This window comes from Chiloscyllium punctatum, chromosome 11 (genome assembly GCF_047496795.1).
Source record: "Chiloscyllium punctatum isolate Juve2018m chromosome 11, sChiPun1.3, whole genome shotgun sequence".
Classification (NCBI taxonomy): domain Eukaryota; kingdom Metazoa; phylum Chordata; class Chondrichthyes; order Orectolobiformes; family Hemiscylliidae; genus Chiloscyllium; species Chiloscyllium punctatum.
The window spans coordinates 19454730-19468708 of NC_092749.1; the positions used below are offsets into that span (position 1 = coordinate 19454730).

The 13979-nt window shown below is 42.3% G+C and overlaps 1 protein-coding gene across 5 annotated transcripts in view; it reads right to left on the bottom strand.

The window, feature by feature from the left end:
• tspan33b (tetraspanin 33b) overlaps positions 1 to 13979 on the bottom strand; it is a 68313-nt gene that overhangs the window by 34395 nt on the left and 19939 nt on the right. The window contains exons 1-4 of one of the 5 annotated variants that reach the window (XM_072580412.1): positions 9906 to 10048; positions 8989 to 9092; positions 6696 to 6737; positions 4504 to 4615 (exon numbers count right to left, since the gene is read on the bottom strand). In XM_072580412.1, the coding sequence (XP_072436513.1) occupies positions 4504 to 4615; positions 6696 to 6737; positions 8989 to 9026 (192 nt within the window). In that variant the 5' untranslated portion in view covers positions 9027 to 9092; positions 9906 to 10048. Of the gene's footprint in view, positions 1 to 4503; positions 4616 to 6695; positions 6738 to 8988; positions 9144 to 9905; positions 10049 to 13979 lie in introns of those variants that run through there. The other 4 variants (XM_072580411.1, XM_072580413.1, XM_072580415.1 and 1 more) reach the window with 4 other exon arrangements.

Sequence of the window (13979 nt, forward strand, 5' to 3'; positions counted from 1 at the left end):
AGCTCGGAAGGGAGGACGGAGTGGATAAGTGGGAAGGAAGGTGGACAGGCAGGCCACGTCATGAGGGCAGTGCTGAGCTGGAAGGTTGGAGCTGAGATAAGGTGGAAGGAGGGGAAATGAGGAAACTGGTGAAATCCACATTGATGCTGTGGGATTGGAAGGTCCCAAGTTGGAAGATGAGGTGGAAGATGAGGCGTTCTTCCTTCAGGTGTCAGGTGGTAATGGAGTGGCGACGGAGGAAGCCCAGGACCTCAATGTCCTTGGCAGAGTGGGAGGGGGAGTTGAAGTATTCAGCCACAGAGCAGTGGGGTTGATTGGTGTGGGTGTCCCGGAGATGTTCTCTGAAGCGCTCTGCGAGTAGGCGTCCTGTCTCCCCAATGTAGAAGAGACCGCACCGGGAGCAACGGATACAGTAAATGACAGATATGGATGTGCAGGTGAAACTTTGATGGATGTGGAAGGCTCCTTTGGGGCCTTGGATGGAGGTGAGGGGGGAGGTGTGGGTGTAGGTTTTGCAATTCCTGCAGAGGTAGTGGAAGGTGCCGGGAAGGAATGGTGTGCTGTTGGGGCGGGGGCACCTGACGAGGTAGTCATGGAGGGAACAGTCTTTACAGAAAGCAGATGGGGTGGGGAGGAAAATATATCTCAGGTGGTGGGGTCCGTTTGTAGGTGGCAGAAATGGCGGAGGATGATGCGATGTATATGGAGGTTGGTGGGGTGGAAGGTGGGGACCAGGGGTGTTCTGTCCTTTACACCAGTCCCTCTCCATCAGCACCCCATACTCCCTGAGCTACACTGGCTCCCAATCCAGCAAAGCTTCAGTTTTAAAAGTCTCATTTTTGTTCTTAAATTCCTCCATGGACTCACTCCTTTTTATCTCCAGCCTCACCAGTCTCCAGATATATCTGTACCTCTCCGATTCTGATCACATGCACTTCTCTGATTTTTACTGCTCTACCATTTGTGGCTGTGCCTTCAGTTGCTGAGGCCCTAAGATAGAGCCATAGAGATGTACAGCATGGAAACAGACCCTTCGGTCCAACCCGTCCATGCCGATCAGATATCCCAACCCAATCTAGTCCCACCTGGAGTTCTTTTCCTAAAAAACTCCCCAGTTTTCTCTCCATCTCTTCTCGTTTAAAGTGCTTGTTAAGACATGGTCACTTGTTCTACCAGGTCCTTGTGTACCTCAGTTTCAATTCATTTTTGGATAACCTGAGTTCCACAAGAGCCCTGATTTATAGCACCTTGTGATGCCTTATTACATTCACGATTCTATTTAAGTAATTGAATTGAATTACTTTGGAATTTGTGAGGACTTTATAAGTCTCTATAAGTTGCTTTTTGTATTGTAATCAGAGTTCCATTGCCAATCAATTAACATTATTTTCTCCTTTATTATACATTATTGGGATTGTTTGAAATTTGACTTTCTTGCATTTCAGTAAGATTTAAGCTGTACCAAGTGACCATATGATAGATTTAGATGGGAGAAAATGGAGGAGGTTCAAGTCAAGCAATGACAGACCATTTGGTCTCCTCCTCCTCCTCCTCCTATTTCTTATGACTCTATATATGAACGTTAACATGGACTGGTTAAATCGAATTGCCTATTTCTGTGCGAAATCCGAGGTAAATGTGGCAGCATTTCTGCATTATCAAAATGAGGTGTCCAGCTGATCTATATATGGTGGAGGAAGAAATGTCAGATTGAACATTGAACAATTTCCTATGCCTCTTTGAGTAATGTCACAAAAACCGTAACGTCCATTAGAACAGATGTTCAAAGGATTGTATTTCCAAGTGTCAGCTGTGAGGCCTTGCAGATTGCTTAGAAAAGATTCCACTGAAAGGAGAAAATAGGTTAAGATCCCAGAGGCAGTTTCTCTTCAAAAGGAATGTGCAACTGCATCACAAACTCACAATGCAGCAATGTCCTCAGAAGCAGAATTATTCTGAAAGCTGAATGTTGCTCACAGCTGTCCCTGTTTGCTATTCTCTTGTTTTCTGTTGTCTCAGTTGAACTGTGAAATGGTGCATCAGCAATAGGCTTGATCTTACTGTATGCTGCTTTGGCTGTCCTTGGTTATAGCAACAAAAGTTGACACCAATGATTTGCATTGGGATTTTTCAATGCAAGTGTAAAATAATCAGGAAATGGGGAGGGACGAGGTTTGATAGCAATGGCTTGTCCTAGGATGGATGTGTTGTCCCTGTCAAAGTGGTGTCCTTCCTGATCTGTATGTAAGGATACTAGTGCGTGAGGCTCATGTCGTTTTGTGGCTAGTTGATGTTCATGTATCCTGGTGGCCAGTTTTCTGCCTGTTTGTCCAATGTAGTGTTTGTTACAGTCGTTGCATGGTATTTTGTAAATTACATTAGTTTTGCTTGAGAAAAAAAGACAGGAAATGACATCACCATCGGAGATGACATCACCAAACCAAAGAAACCCAAGCATATAAATAGAAAGCAGGAATCATCAGCAATGCTTCATCCAGAGGCTCACTGAAGATGTTACCTAATATGGTGATGAAACATCTGAAAATAAACCTTCCAGCTCATCGAGCAAACCTACATCCATGACTTGAACCAGTTGAGAGTTTTCCCTCTGATTCTGATTGGCTCCAATTTTGTTAGTGTTCTTTCATGCCATACTTAGTGAAATGCTACTTTGATGTCAAGGGCTGTCAATCTCACTTCACCTCTGGAGTTCAGCTCCTTTGGACCATGGCTGTTATGAGGTCAGGAGATTAGTGGCTCTGATGGAGTGATGAGTGTCAGTAAGCAAATACTCATCAAATGCTGCTTGATATCACTATCAACAACTTCTTCCATGATTATAGTGATGATCCAAGATTAGACTGACAGGGTGGAAATTGGCCATTTGGGTTTGTCCTGTGTTTTTGTGTATAGAGAAATGTTAGTGTTGTAGCTGTATTGGAACATTTTGGTTTGGGGTCATGACTAGCCTGGAGGCCCACATCTTCAGTACTTTCACCAGAATGTTATCAGGGCACAATGCCTTCACCCATTTCTTGATACTACATGGAGTGAATCAAATTAGCTGAAGATTGACATCAGTGATCATGGGATCCGAGGAGGAGGCTGCAATGGTGTGCCTATGTGCTTGTATGCATGGTTTTCCCTGCTGTTTTCTTTGCTGACCTTGCTAACCTGCCTCTCTAAGGACAAGATCCAGAAGTTTCGCAGCAATGCCAATTATCTTCTACATGACCTCTGAACGAGCAGGTTTAGATCTCATCTCAAAGGGAAGATTGAATAGATAGGTTAGATTACCGATATTATTTTTCTACCTAATCTTTGAAAGATTGTGAAACAATTTAAATGCAATAATATATGATGGAAGGATCATTGCAACGAGGTTCCTCTGATCATTCAATTTCTTTTATTGTATTAGAGGATGTGGGCATCCCTGCAAAACAAATATTTCTTGCCAATCCCTAATTGCCCTTGAGAAGGCAAACAAACTGAGCAACCTCAACAGAAGTTTCTTGCTTTAAAAAAAAGTGGGCGGCATGGTGGTACAGTGGTTAGCACTACTGGGTTCGAACGACTGAACCCAGCACGACCTGGGTTCGATTCCCTCCTCATGTGACTGTCTGTGTGGAGTTTGCACATTCTCCCCGTGTCTGTGTGGGTTTCCTATGGTTTCCTCCCACAGTCCAAAAATATGCAGGTTAGGTGAATTGGCCAAACTAAATTGCCCGGAGTGTTAGGTGAATGGGTAAATGGGAATAGGTCTGCGTGGGTTGCACTTCGGCAGGTCGGTGTGGACTTGCTGGGCCGATGGGTCTGTTTCCACACTGCAAGTAATCGAATCTAAAAAGGCGGTGCTGAGCAAATGGTGAAATGTGACACTCAGCCAGACTCGCGTGACTCCCCCAACCCATGATGAGTTAACTGATCAACCTTGGAGCTGTGTACCAGCATGAGCAGAAGATCATTTTCTGATGAACTCTGCATAAAATGAATCAAATCAATAGAAATCTCAAGGGCACAGCCCAACAAGGAAGGGAGATGGGTGTTGGCTCCACCTGGTACAGGCATCAGTGCTGCTCCAGGCTATATAGAATATCACCCAGCTACACCATTCCCCTCCCAACAAAGCATCTCAGCTGCTACTATACCACATCAGTATACACAACTGATCTGACAGGTTCAATAATTCCATAAAAGCAGACAGCACAACTGCACCAATATTTAAAACAGTGGAAGATCCTTGTTTGTTTTAAAAAAAAGACACTCAAAAATGATTATGAATCACAGCCAAATAATAATCAGAAGGAAATTTGAAGATAAGCACAGGCTATCCCTTCACTAACAGTTTCACTTAGAACTGATGGTTAATGTTAGTGGGCAAAGCAGATATTACAGAACAGGCAACAAAGAATTAACCTTTAAACATTATCAATTAAAACACCTGCATGCATGTTCTGGCAGCAAAAACTAAAATTGGCTGTAAATGTAACAGCAATTACTTACCCAGAACAAGAAACTGAAGAAAAATAGATAGTACTTAATCCAGGGATTAATAAATGTGATATTTGCACCTCTGTTCAACCTTCTTCCAAGATCCATTGTGGAAATACAACAGCTGTTAAAAGAAAAATATCAGGACAGGAAAATAGAAGAGATTCCGCCAAATGATAAGCTATAAAGAAAATGTCAGCAGACTTCTGGCTTAACGTTCTTATGCAGTGTGTGTGTCTGTCTGTACGTGAATGAGCCTGCCTGTTACTGAACACTGCAACTCATTCTGTGCCTCCAGTTGGCTCTGTACCATAAATAGACACACTCTTATCACCCGAATGCATGCAGCTCAGACACAACACAAGCGGGAATACTGATTCAGCATCAGATGGGACACATTTGGCACAGGATCAGCTGCGGTAGTTTTTTAAAAAATCTATTTAATAACAACTCAACGGTTTTACATAGAGCTGCGTCCCTGACCTACTCTTTTGTTCTGGCCTTCAGAGTAAGGTTTTAGTGTCCTTCTTTGTCATATTTAGAAATGTATTTCATTAAGCATCATTTCATGTGATAGACATGTGAATATATTCTCACACATTTTATATATATAAAAACAAATTTCATGGTACAGAATTTAAGCTGTATATTCTATATGTAGACAAGCACTTTAAGCAACTATTAAATACTGTGATATTATGTTCCTCAGTTTTTGAGCATAAGTTGAAATGTACATTTGTGAATTTGCTAGTTTTCAGCAGTTTGCATTGCTTGCAAATTACAGCATCACGACATGGCTTGTGATGTTTTTACTGAATATTATAGTTCAAGGTGCAAACAGACGCAGTACTTTTACAAATGCATATTCCCATATCAGAACCTAAAAGCTTCTGTTCGGGTTCCCCCCACTTTGCATCTTTGCACTTGAGGAGTTTCAGCTGCTCTTATTTGCTTGCAAGTAGGATAACATGCATTGTTGCATTGCTGCAGATAAAAGGATGCACTAACATAAAATATATTCAATATAAGCATCATTAACTTGCGCTTTCCAGTATATTTAATGCATTGTGGTTATTTTTAGGCTTTCCAGTTTTTTTGTATTATAGGTTCAGGGTCTTGGGTTTACTGCTTTTACAATTTTAAGCAGGCAGACTGGGCAGCAATCTGATATGCGAACATTTTTTCACCCCTTCTCAGCAAAGATTATTAGGCCACAGAAGCAAGAACTTACCAGCTTCTATTCTATTTCAGTGTGTATTAGTTTATCTCAGGAGGTAAGCCGAAGGAAGTAAATGCAATGCAAGTAGCCTCAGCACTCCTCAGTTAGAATGGAGAATTAATCAATAGTAATTACTCCTCATTGCTAGTTGTGCTGAAAACCTTGCGTGGGTGGTTTTCAGGTGAGGATAGACTGGACTTGATATGCCATATCATATATTTTTGAGTAATTTACTGTCACTGAGGCCTCAATGTTACACTACACTCCTCCTCACACCTATTATCACCACCCTACCAATTAGCAGTACAGTGTGGTTGGGGAAATAATGAATGAAATTGGGATAAGCCTTCCCAACATGCTGCTTACTCAGCAGCTGCCATTTTTACAATAGCGGATATCGGGACATCTGAATATCATGCCACAGAGAGGTTGCAGACTTTATCATTATAGTGATTAAAACTATCACATGGATCACATTCTCAATGAGATTCTTGATTGGGACTATGAACCTGGGCCAATCAGGGAGCCTTGGCTAATGGATATAAACAAGAGATTCACCTGCACACACATGATATGGGTGCGGGGGGGAGGGGAGAAAGGAGTGTCAGAGGCTCTGTTTACTCTGAGAGAAAAAAGAAAAAAATATATAAACAGGAGATTCAGAAGTTCTCCTCAGTCCAGGGATTGTCTTTGAGCTGGCTGGTCATAATCCATGTACAGTGCGCATGTAACTAAAGGATGACTTGGTGATGGGATACCAGCCTCTGTGCAGTTAATCTAAGTATCATATCGGAACTCAGCACAACAGAGAACAATGTGAAAGGTGGAAGTTGACAGCTCTGTAAGCTTGTGCTTTTTCTGGCACTCCTGTGGGCTGGAGTCTATAGCCAAGCAAGTCTACAGTCTCCCTGAAATACCAGGGCTTAAATGTCTCAGGACAACCATGAAGAACAATCACTGGGCAAAAACAAAGATCGGAGGATACCTGCCACTCACTGAATGTAGCTCAATATGTGGCCAACGTCTTCTAGAAAGGAGTGAGGAAAAGAGAAAAGAAAACAAGTGAATACGTCAATCTAATAACAGATGTTTTTGGTATATCACATAGTTTACATTTGCAACAGTTTCATGACTGGAGAGATATGGACCAGGAACAGGCAGGTGGGACTAGTTTAGTTTGTGATTATGTTCGGCATGGACTGGTTGGACCGAAGGGTTTCTTTCTGTGCTGTATGACTCTATGACATCAGATAACTTTGGCAAATGGAGTTAAGGAGAATCAAAAGAGATTCTATAAATACATCAAGAGCAAAGTATTAAGTAGGGAGAGAATAGGGCCCCATAAAAGTCAGTGTGGCAGTTTATCAGTGGTAGGTTAGATATTAAACCGATGTTTTGCGTCAATATTTACTATGGAGACAAACTTAGAAGCCGGGAACTTGGGGAAATACATACTGATGTCTTTCAAAGGTTTTGTATTATCAAAGAGGAGATGCAGGAGGTCTTAATAATGAATAAATTCCCAGGAACTGATCAAGTGCTTATCAGAACCTTGTGGGAAGTTAGGAAAGAGATTGTTGGGTCCCTTGCTGAGATATTTGTATCATCGATAGCCATGGGTGAGGTGCCAGATGACTGGAGGTTGGCTAATGTGGTGCCATTATTGAAGAAAGGTGGTAAGGAAGAGCTAAGAACTATAGACTGGTGAGTCTTACATCAATGGTGGGTAAGTTGTTGGAGGGGACTCTAAGCGACAGAATTTACATGCATTCAGAAAGGCAAAGAATGATTCGGGATAGTCATCTTGGGCTTTGTGAGTAGGAAATTCTCACTAAGTTGATTTGAGTTTTTTGAAGAGGTGACACAAAAGATTGATGAAGGCAGAGCAGTCAACATTGTCTATATGGACTTCAGCAAAGCGCTCAGCAAGGTTTTTCATGGTAGACTAGTTAGTAAGGTTAGATCACATGGGATCGGGGGGGGGGGGGGGGGGGTTGGCCAATTGAATACAAAATTGTCTTGAATGAAAAGACTGAGGGCTGTGATGGAGGGCTATTTTTCAGACCGAAGGCCTGTTATAGTGGTGTGTCACAAGGATCAGTAATTCAACCTCCTGGCTTTCTTAACTCTGTCTACCATTAATTTAAGGCACAAGTTAGGATTATGATGGAATACTCCTGACTTGCCTGGATGAGTCTAGCTCAAACAACACTCAAGATGCTTAACGCCATCCATGTAGCCTATTTGACTGGCATCACATCCACAAACAATGGCCTCTGCCAAGTCAATACGCTTATAACCAGATCCACCAGACAAGACATATCATTTGTGTAGCTGACACCAGACTCCTGGACTAACTCCTTTATTTGGAACTTGGTTGCAGTAGCAAGTTCCCAGGAGGAGACCAGAAATGTTTTAGAGATGTTCAACGTATCCCTGAAAATGTCAAAATGTTACCTACTCACATGTGGGAGTCCTTGGTTTGTGATTGACCAAAATGGAGAAAGTTTAATCAGGAAGGCATTGAAAACATGAAGAGATTTTGTCGAGAACTTGCAATGGTCAAATAATCATAAAGCACATATCTCCCAATACCACATTTATCCCACCCTCTAAGACTCACCTGTACTGTATGAGATAGACTCTGCAGATCACTCATTGCACTTAACTAAGCTACCTCCGAACCCATCATAATGCAGTGTGAGCAAATCATCATCGACTATGAGAGACCTCCTACCAAGAGGGAAGACTCCCTTTGCTGTTGCATAGAACTGGGATGCTAAAATTACTTGTGTCTTCTAATGGGAAAAAAGCAAATTTATATTGTATTGCTTTGTGATCATAGAATGGTCAATTCCCAGACACAAATAATGGGGGAAAAAAGCCCACTTTTCATTGACATACAATTACCAGCATTACTTCCAGGAGGAAGGGTCTTGCACTGGAACCAACAAACATATTGGGATTTTAGTTCACTGAGGTAGGAACAACATGAAGACAGTCACAGTTTAATTTCCATTTCCAATGTTGGATGACATTCCTTTGAAGAAACCACAACAGAAACAGAACTTATTTCTTGTGCCCTTAACGATAACATCTGGAGAGGCATTGGCTTAATGGTATTTTCTCTGGTCTGTTAAATCAGAGACCCAATGTCCTGGGGACTTGGGTTCGAATGCTACCACGGCAGATGGGGAAATTTGAATTCAGTAAAACAAAGTGGAAATAAGAGTGTAATGATGATCATGAAACCATTATTGATTATTGGGAAAACCCACCTGATTCGCTCATGGCCTTTAGGTAAGGAAACTACCATCCTTATCAGGTCTAGCCTACATGTGACTCGAGACCCACAGCAATGTGGTTGACTTTTAACTGATCTCTAGGCAATTAGGGTTGGGTAATAAATGAGAGCATTGTCAGCAACACCTGCATCCTGTGAGTGAACAAAAAATATTTATATAGCACCATTAAGATATTAAACATCCCAAGATTCTTTACACTACTACATTCAGACATGATTTGACACAAAAATGTAGTATGCAGGTATAACATGGAATGTTGTGGGTTATTGTAAGGGGCATGAAATACAAAGAGGAGAAAGCATGGAGGCTGCGAGGTCAGTGGGGGTGGAAGTGATGTCATGGTTCGCGGCGGCGGTTGCTGCCGCGGGCGCTGCAGCGGCCGCGTGGTTAATGGCACCTGAGTGATTTTGGAGGCCGATGGAAGATTCTGGAACAGTTGAGGAACCCAGAGTGTTCCTCTATATTGGGGAGACAGGCCGCCTACTTGCAGAACGTTTCAGAGAACCTCCTTTGGGACACCCGACCAACCAACCCAACCACCCCATGGCTCAACACTTCAACTCCCCCTCCCACTCCACCAAGGACATGCAGGTCCTTGGACTCCTCCATCGCCAGACCACAGCAACACAATGGCTGGAGGAAGAGCGCCTCATCTTCCGCCTAGGAACCTTCCAACCACAAGGGATGAACTCAGATTTCTCCAGTTTCCTCATTTCCCCTCCCCCCACCTTGTCTCAGTCCTAACCCTTGAATTCAGCACCACCTTCCTAACCTGCAATCTTCTTCCTGACCTCTCCATCCGCACCCCCACTCCGGCCTATCATCCTCACCTTAGCCTCCTTCCACCTATCGCATTTCCAATGCCCCTCCCCCAAGTCCCTCCTCCCTACCTTTTATCTGTTTGGTACACCCTCCTCATTCCTGAAGAAGGGCTCATTCCCGAAACGTTGATTCTCCTGCTCCTTGGATGGTGCCTGACCTGCTGCGCTTTTCCAGCAACACATTTTCAGCATGAAATACAAAAGTAGGAAAGTTTTGTTCCAGTTTCACAGGGCATTGTGAAATTACATCCGGAATAGTGTGGATGGTTTGGTTTCCTTAGTCAAGAAAGGATATCATTGCTTTGAAAGTAATGTAAATAAGGTTCACTCGACTAATTTCTTAGATGAAGGGATTATTTTATGAGGTAAACAGGTTGAGTTTACAACAATGAGCCGTCATCTTATTGAACCATATAAAATCCTGAGGGGACTTGATACGTTGGATATTGAAGGGATGTTTCCCATTGTGAGAGAGACTAAACCCTAGGGAACACAGGTTAAAAATAAAGGAGTCTCCATTTACGGGAAAGATGAGAATTTTTTATCAGGTTTTTCATTAACTTAGGGTTACTAATCTGTGGAATTCTCTTCTGCAGAGACCAGTGGAGGTTGGGTCATTGAAAACAACAAATGCTGGAGATCAGAGCGGGTCAGACCGCATTCATTTTTGTTGTTTTCAGTACAGATTCCAGCATCTACAGTAATTTGCTCCTATGTTGGGTCATTGAATAATGTTTCAGATTTAGCTGGATTGACAAAGGTGTCAAATAGAAGGGAGTAGTAAAGATAGCAGAGGCCACAATCAGATCAGCCACGATCTTATCAAATGGTGAGCAGGCTTCATGGGCCAGATGATCTCTCCTGCTCCTAATGCGTATGTTCGTACATAGTAAGCCACATTGGGAGATATTCGGATGGATGACTGAAAGTGCAGGAGTGCCTTAAAGGGAAAGAAGGATAAACAGGTTTCAGGAGGGAATTCCAAGCCTCAGAGTTGAAGACCAGTGATCCAACAATGAAAATAGGGGATGCACAAGCTAGATTTGGAAGGATGTAGAAATTCTGAAAAGAGGGATGGCCGGATCAAATTAAAAGGTAATAAAGACAAGGATGTCAATGCATTTGAAAAAAAGATGAGAATATTAAGTAACTTTGGATCAGCTGCCTAGTTAGATCAGCAAGCTTAGAGGTAATGCATGAATGGAACTTTGTGCAAGTACTGCAGCAAATCTTTGGATGAGTTCAACTTTATATAGGATGGAATATAGGAGGTCAGACTACCACCAATGCGGGGATGAAAGGGGAGCAAAAGAGTACAATTAGAAAGTAACTGGTTTTAATTCCTATCTGGCACCTGAGACCAATCATTAGCTTATTATTGAACTATGATTCCGCAGAAAGCAAGAGACAAATTAAATTGATTTACAAACTTAAGATATTTTAGAAACAGAAAAAAAGGCATTTTTCCTATTGATAGATTGTAAACCCTACCTAATCATCTTTTCAATATATTTATGCAAGTTGGAAGAAATACAAATATAAGTAACAAATAGCATAATGACAGGAGAAAGTGCCAAAGGATAAATTGCCCCTCACTTACTAAAGGCATTAATGGTGATCCAGTGCAGTACCATGTGATATTTTATTCCACATATTAGTGAAAGTCACAAAGGGATATCACTGCGACCTGTTAAAGGATTCTCTGTTCAAGAACAGCACTGTATTGACCTTTAATCTTCATTGAAGGAGAAGTACAAAAGGGAGAAAGTAGCAGAGTTGTATGACGTGCAGAACATACTAGCCAAGGATGTAGTTGTAAAGAATCAGCTCAGCCATCTGGATATTGTAACAGAGCAGTCTGCGGATTCCTAGTGAGGCTACTGTTGAACTGAGCCACTTGGGACAACCTGTCATGGGCAAAGTATTATCAGCAAGAATAAAGGTCACTGCTTAGTCTTGCCATTTCCAGAAATTTAAAATAACCATGTTTTAGATACAACTACTAGAGCTTACATTGACCATATCTTTTTCAAACCTCTACCTATTGCTGCAGAATAATACACTGTTACTTTGCTACACAGATTGCATTGTGATAGTGAGTGATGTGACTCCCTGGAATGCGTGTATAAATATGCAAAATATAGTTCCTAAATCATACTGGAACAATACAATATGACAGTCACTACTGCACTGATATTTTATCCTACAGGGATCTTCCAGGCAGCCGTAGCGCTTATCTCCATGAATCCTCCTTATACTACAGGGCCAACACAAGTACCACCTCTGTTTTCTCAGTGGTACACCCACAGCATGTTGACTTTTCCCATTAGATATAAATCCATGTTGGTGCTATCTTTAACGAGGTTGACAATTATGGTTTCCCTGATGTCTGGTACTCAATAGACAATAGACAATAGGTGCAGGAGTAGGCCATTCTGCCATTCGAGCCTGCACCACCATTCAATATGATCATGGCTGATCAGCCTTAATCAGTATCCTGTTCCTGCCTTACCTCCATAACCCTTGATTCCACTATCCTTGAGATCTCCATCCAACTCTTTCTTAAATGAATCCAGAGACTGGGCCTCCACTGCCCTCTGGGGCAGAGCATTCCACACAGCCACCACTCTCTGGGTGAAGAAGTTTCTCCTCATCTCTGTCCTAAATGGTCTACCCCGTATTTTTAAGCTGTGTCCTCTGGTTCAGCACTCACCCATCAGTGGAAACATGTTTCCCGCCTCCAGAGTGTCCAATGCTTTAATAATCTTATATGTCTCAATCATATCCCCTTAGTCTTCTAAACTCAAGGATATACAAGCCCAGTCGCTCCAGTTCTTTCAGTGTAAGGTAGTCTCGCCATTCCAGGAATTGACCTCGTGAACCTATGCTGCACTCCCTCAATAGCCAGAATGTCTTTCCTCAAATTTGGAGACCAGAACTGCACACAGTACTCCAGGTGTGGTCTCACCAGGGTCCTGTACAGCTGCAGAAGAACCTCTTTGCTTCTATACTCAATCCCTCTTGTTATGAAGGCCAGCATGCTATTAGCCTTCTTCACTACCTGCTGTACCTGCATGCTTACCTTCATTGACTGGTGTACAAGAACACCCAGATCTCTTTGTACTGCCCCTTTACCTAAATTGATTCAATTTAGGTAGTAATCTGTCTTCCTGTTCTTGCCACCAAAGTGGATAACCATACATTTATCCACATTAAACTTCATCTGCCATGCATCTGACCATTCACCTAACCTGTCCAGGTCACCCTGTAATCTCCTAACATCCTCCTCACATTTCACCCTGCCACCCAGCCTCCTCATATTTCACCCTGCCACACATTGTCACATATACCTAGGTACAGTGAAACATTTTGTTTTGTGTGCAGTACATGCAGCTCATACCATCCAAAGTGCTTGAGTATAATAGAACAGTGCGAAGAATACAATGTTACAGCTGCAGAGATTGTGCACTAAGAGTGTGATCAACATTAAATTTAAAATTTGAGAGGTCCCTTCAGAAATCTAATAACAGCGGGGAACAAACTGTTCTTGAATCTGTTGGTACGTGTTTAAGCTTTTGTATCTTCTGCCCAATAAAAGATCTTATAACCAGGGTGCGGGGGGTCTTTGATGATGTTGGCTGCCTTTCTGAGGCAGCGGGAAGTGTAGATGGAGTCAATAGATGGAAGGTTGGCTTGTGTGTTTGACTGGGCTGCGTTCACAACTCTCTGTAGTTTCGTAGTGTCTTGGACAGAGCAGTTGCCATACCAAGCCGTGATGCATCTGGATAGAATGCTTTCTACGGTGCATCTATAAAAATTGATAAGATGCAGGTTCACTGAGTTCTGTATGCCGTGTGAAGAGGGAACAAATATCACACTATCAGTATACTCACAGACCTGCTCATCTGGGACCTGAACTGGTAAATCTGTAATGCATATAAGCAATAATTTTCATTTAATATGCCCTGGCCACAAAGGCTCCCTTATGATATTATCAAAAAAGTATGCTTTTATTAGAACTGGTTGCAAAGAGAAATGCTCAATGTCATCAGTAAAAGCATTATGAGTGAGTGTGTATGGTTTACTGCTGGAACTTTTACAGCACCATTAATACCACACTCAACAGGTGGCTGGGAAAGCACA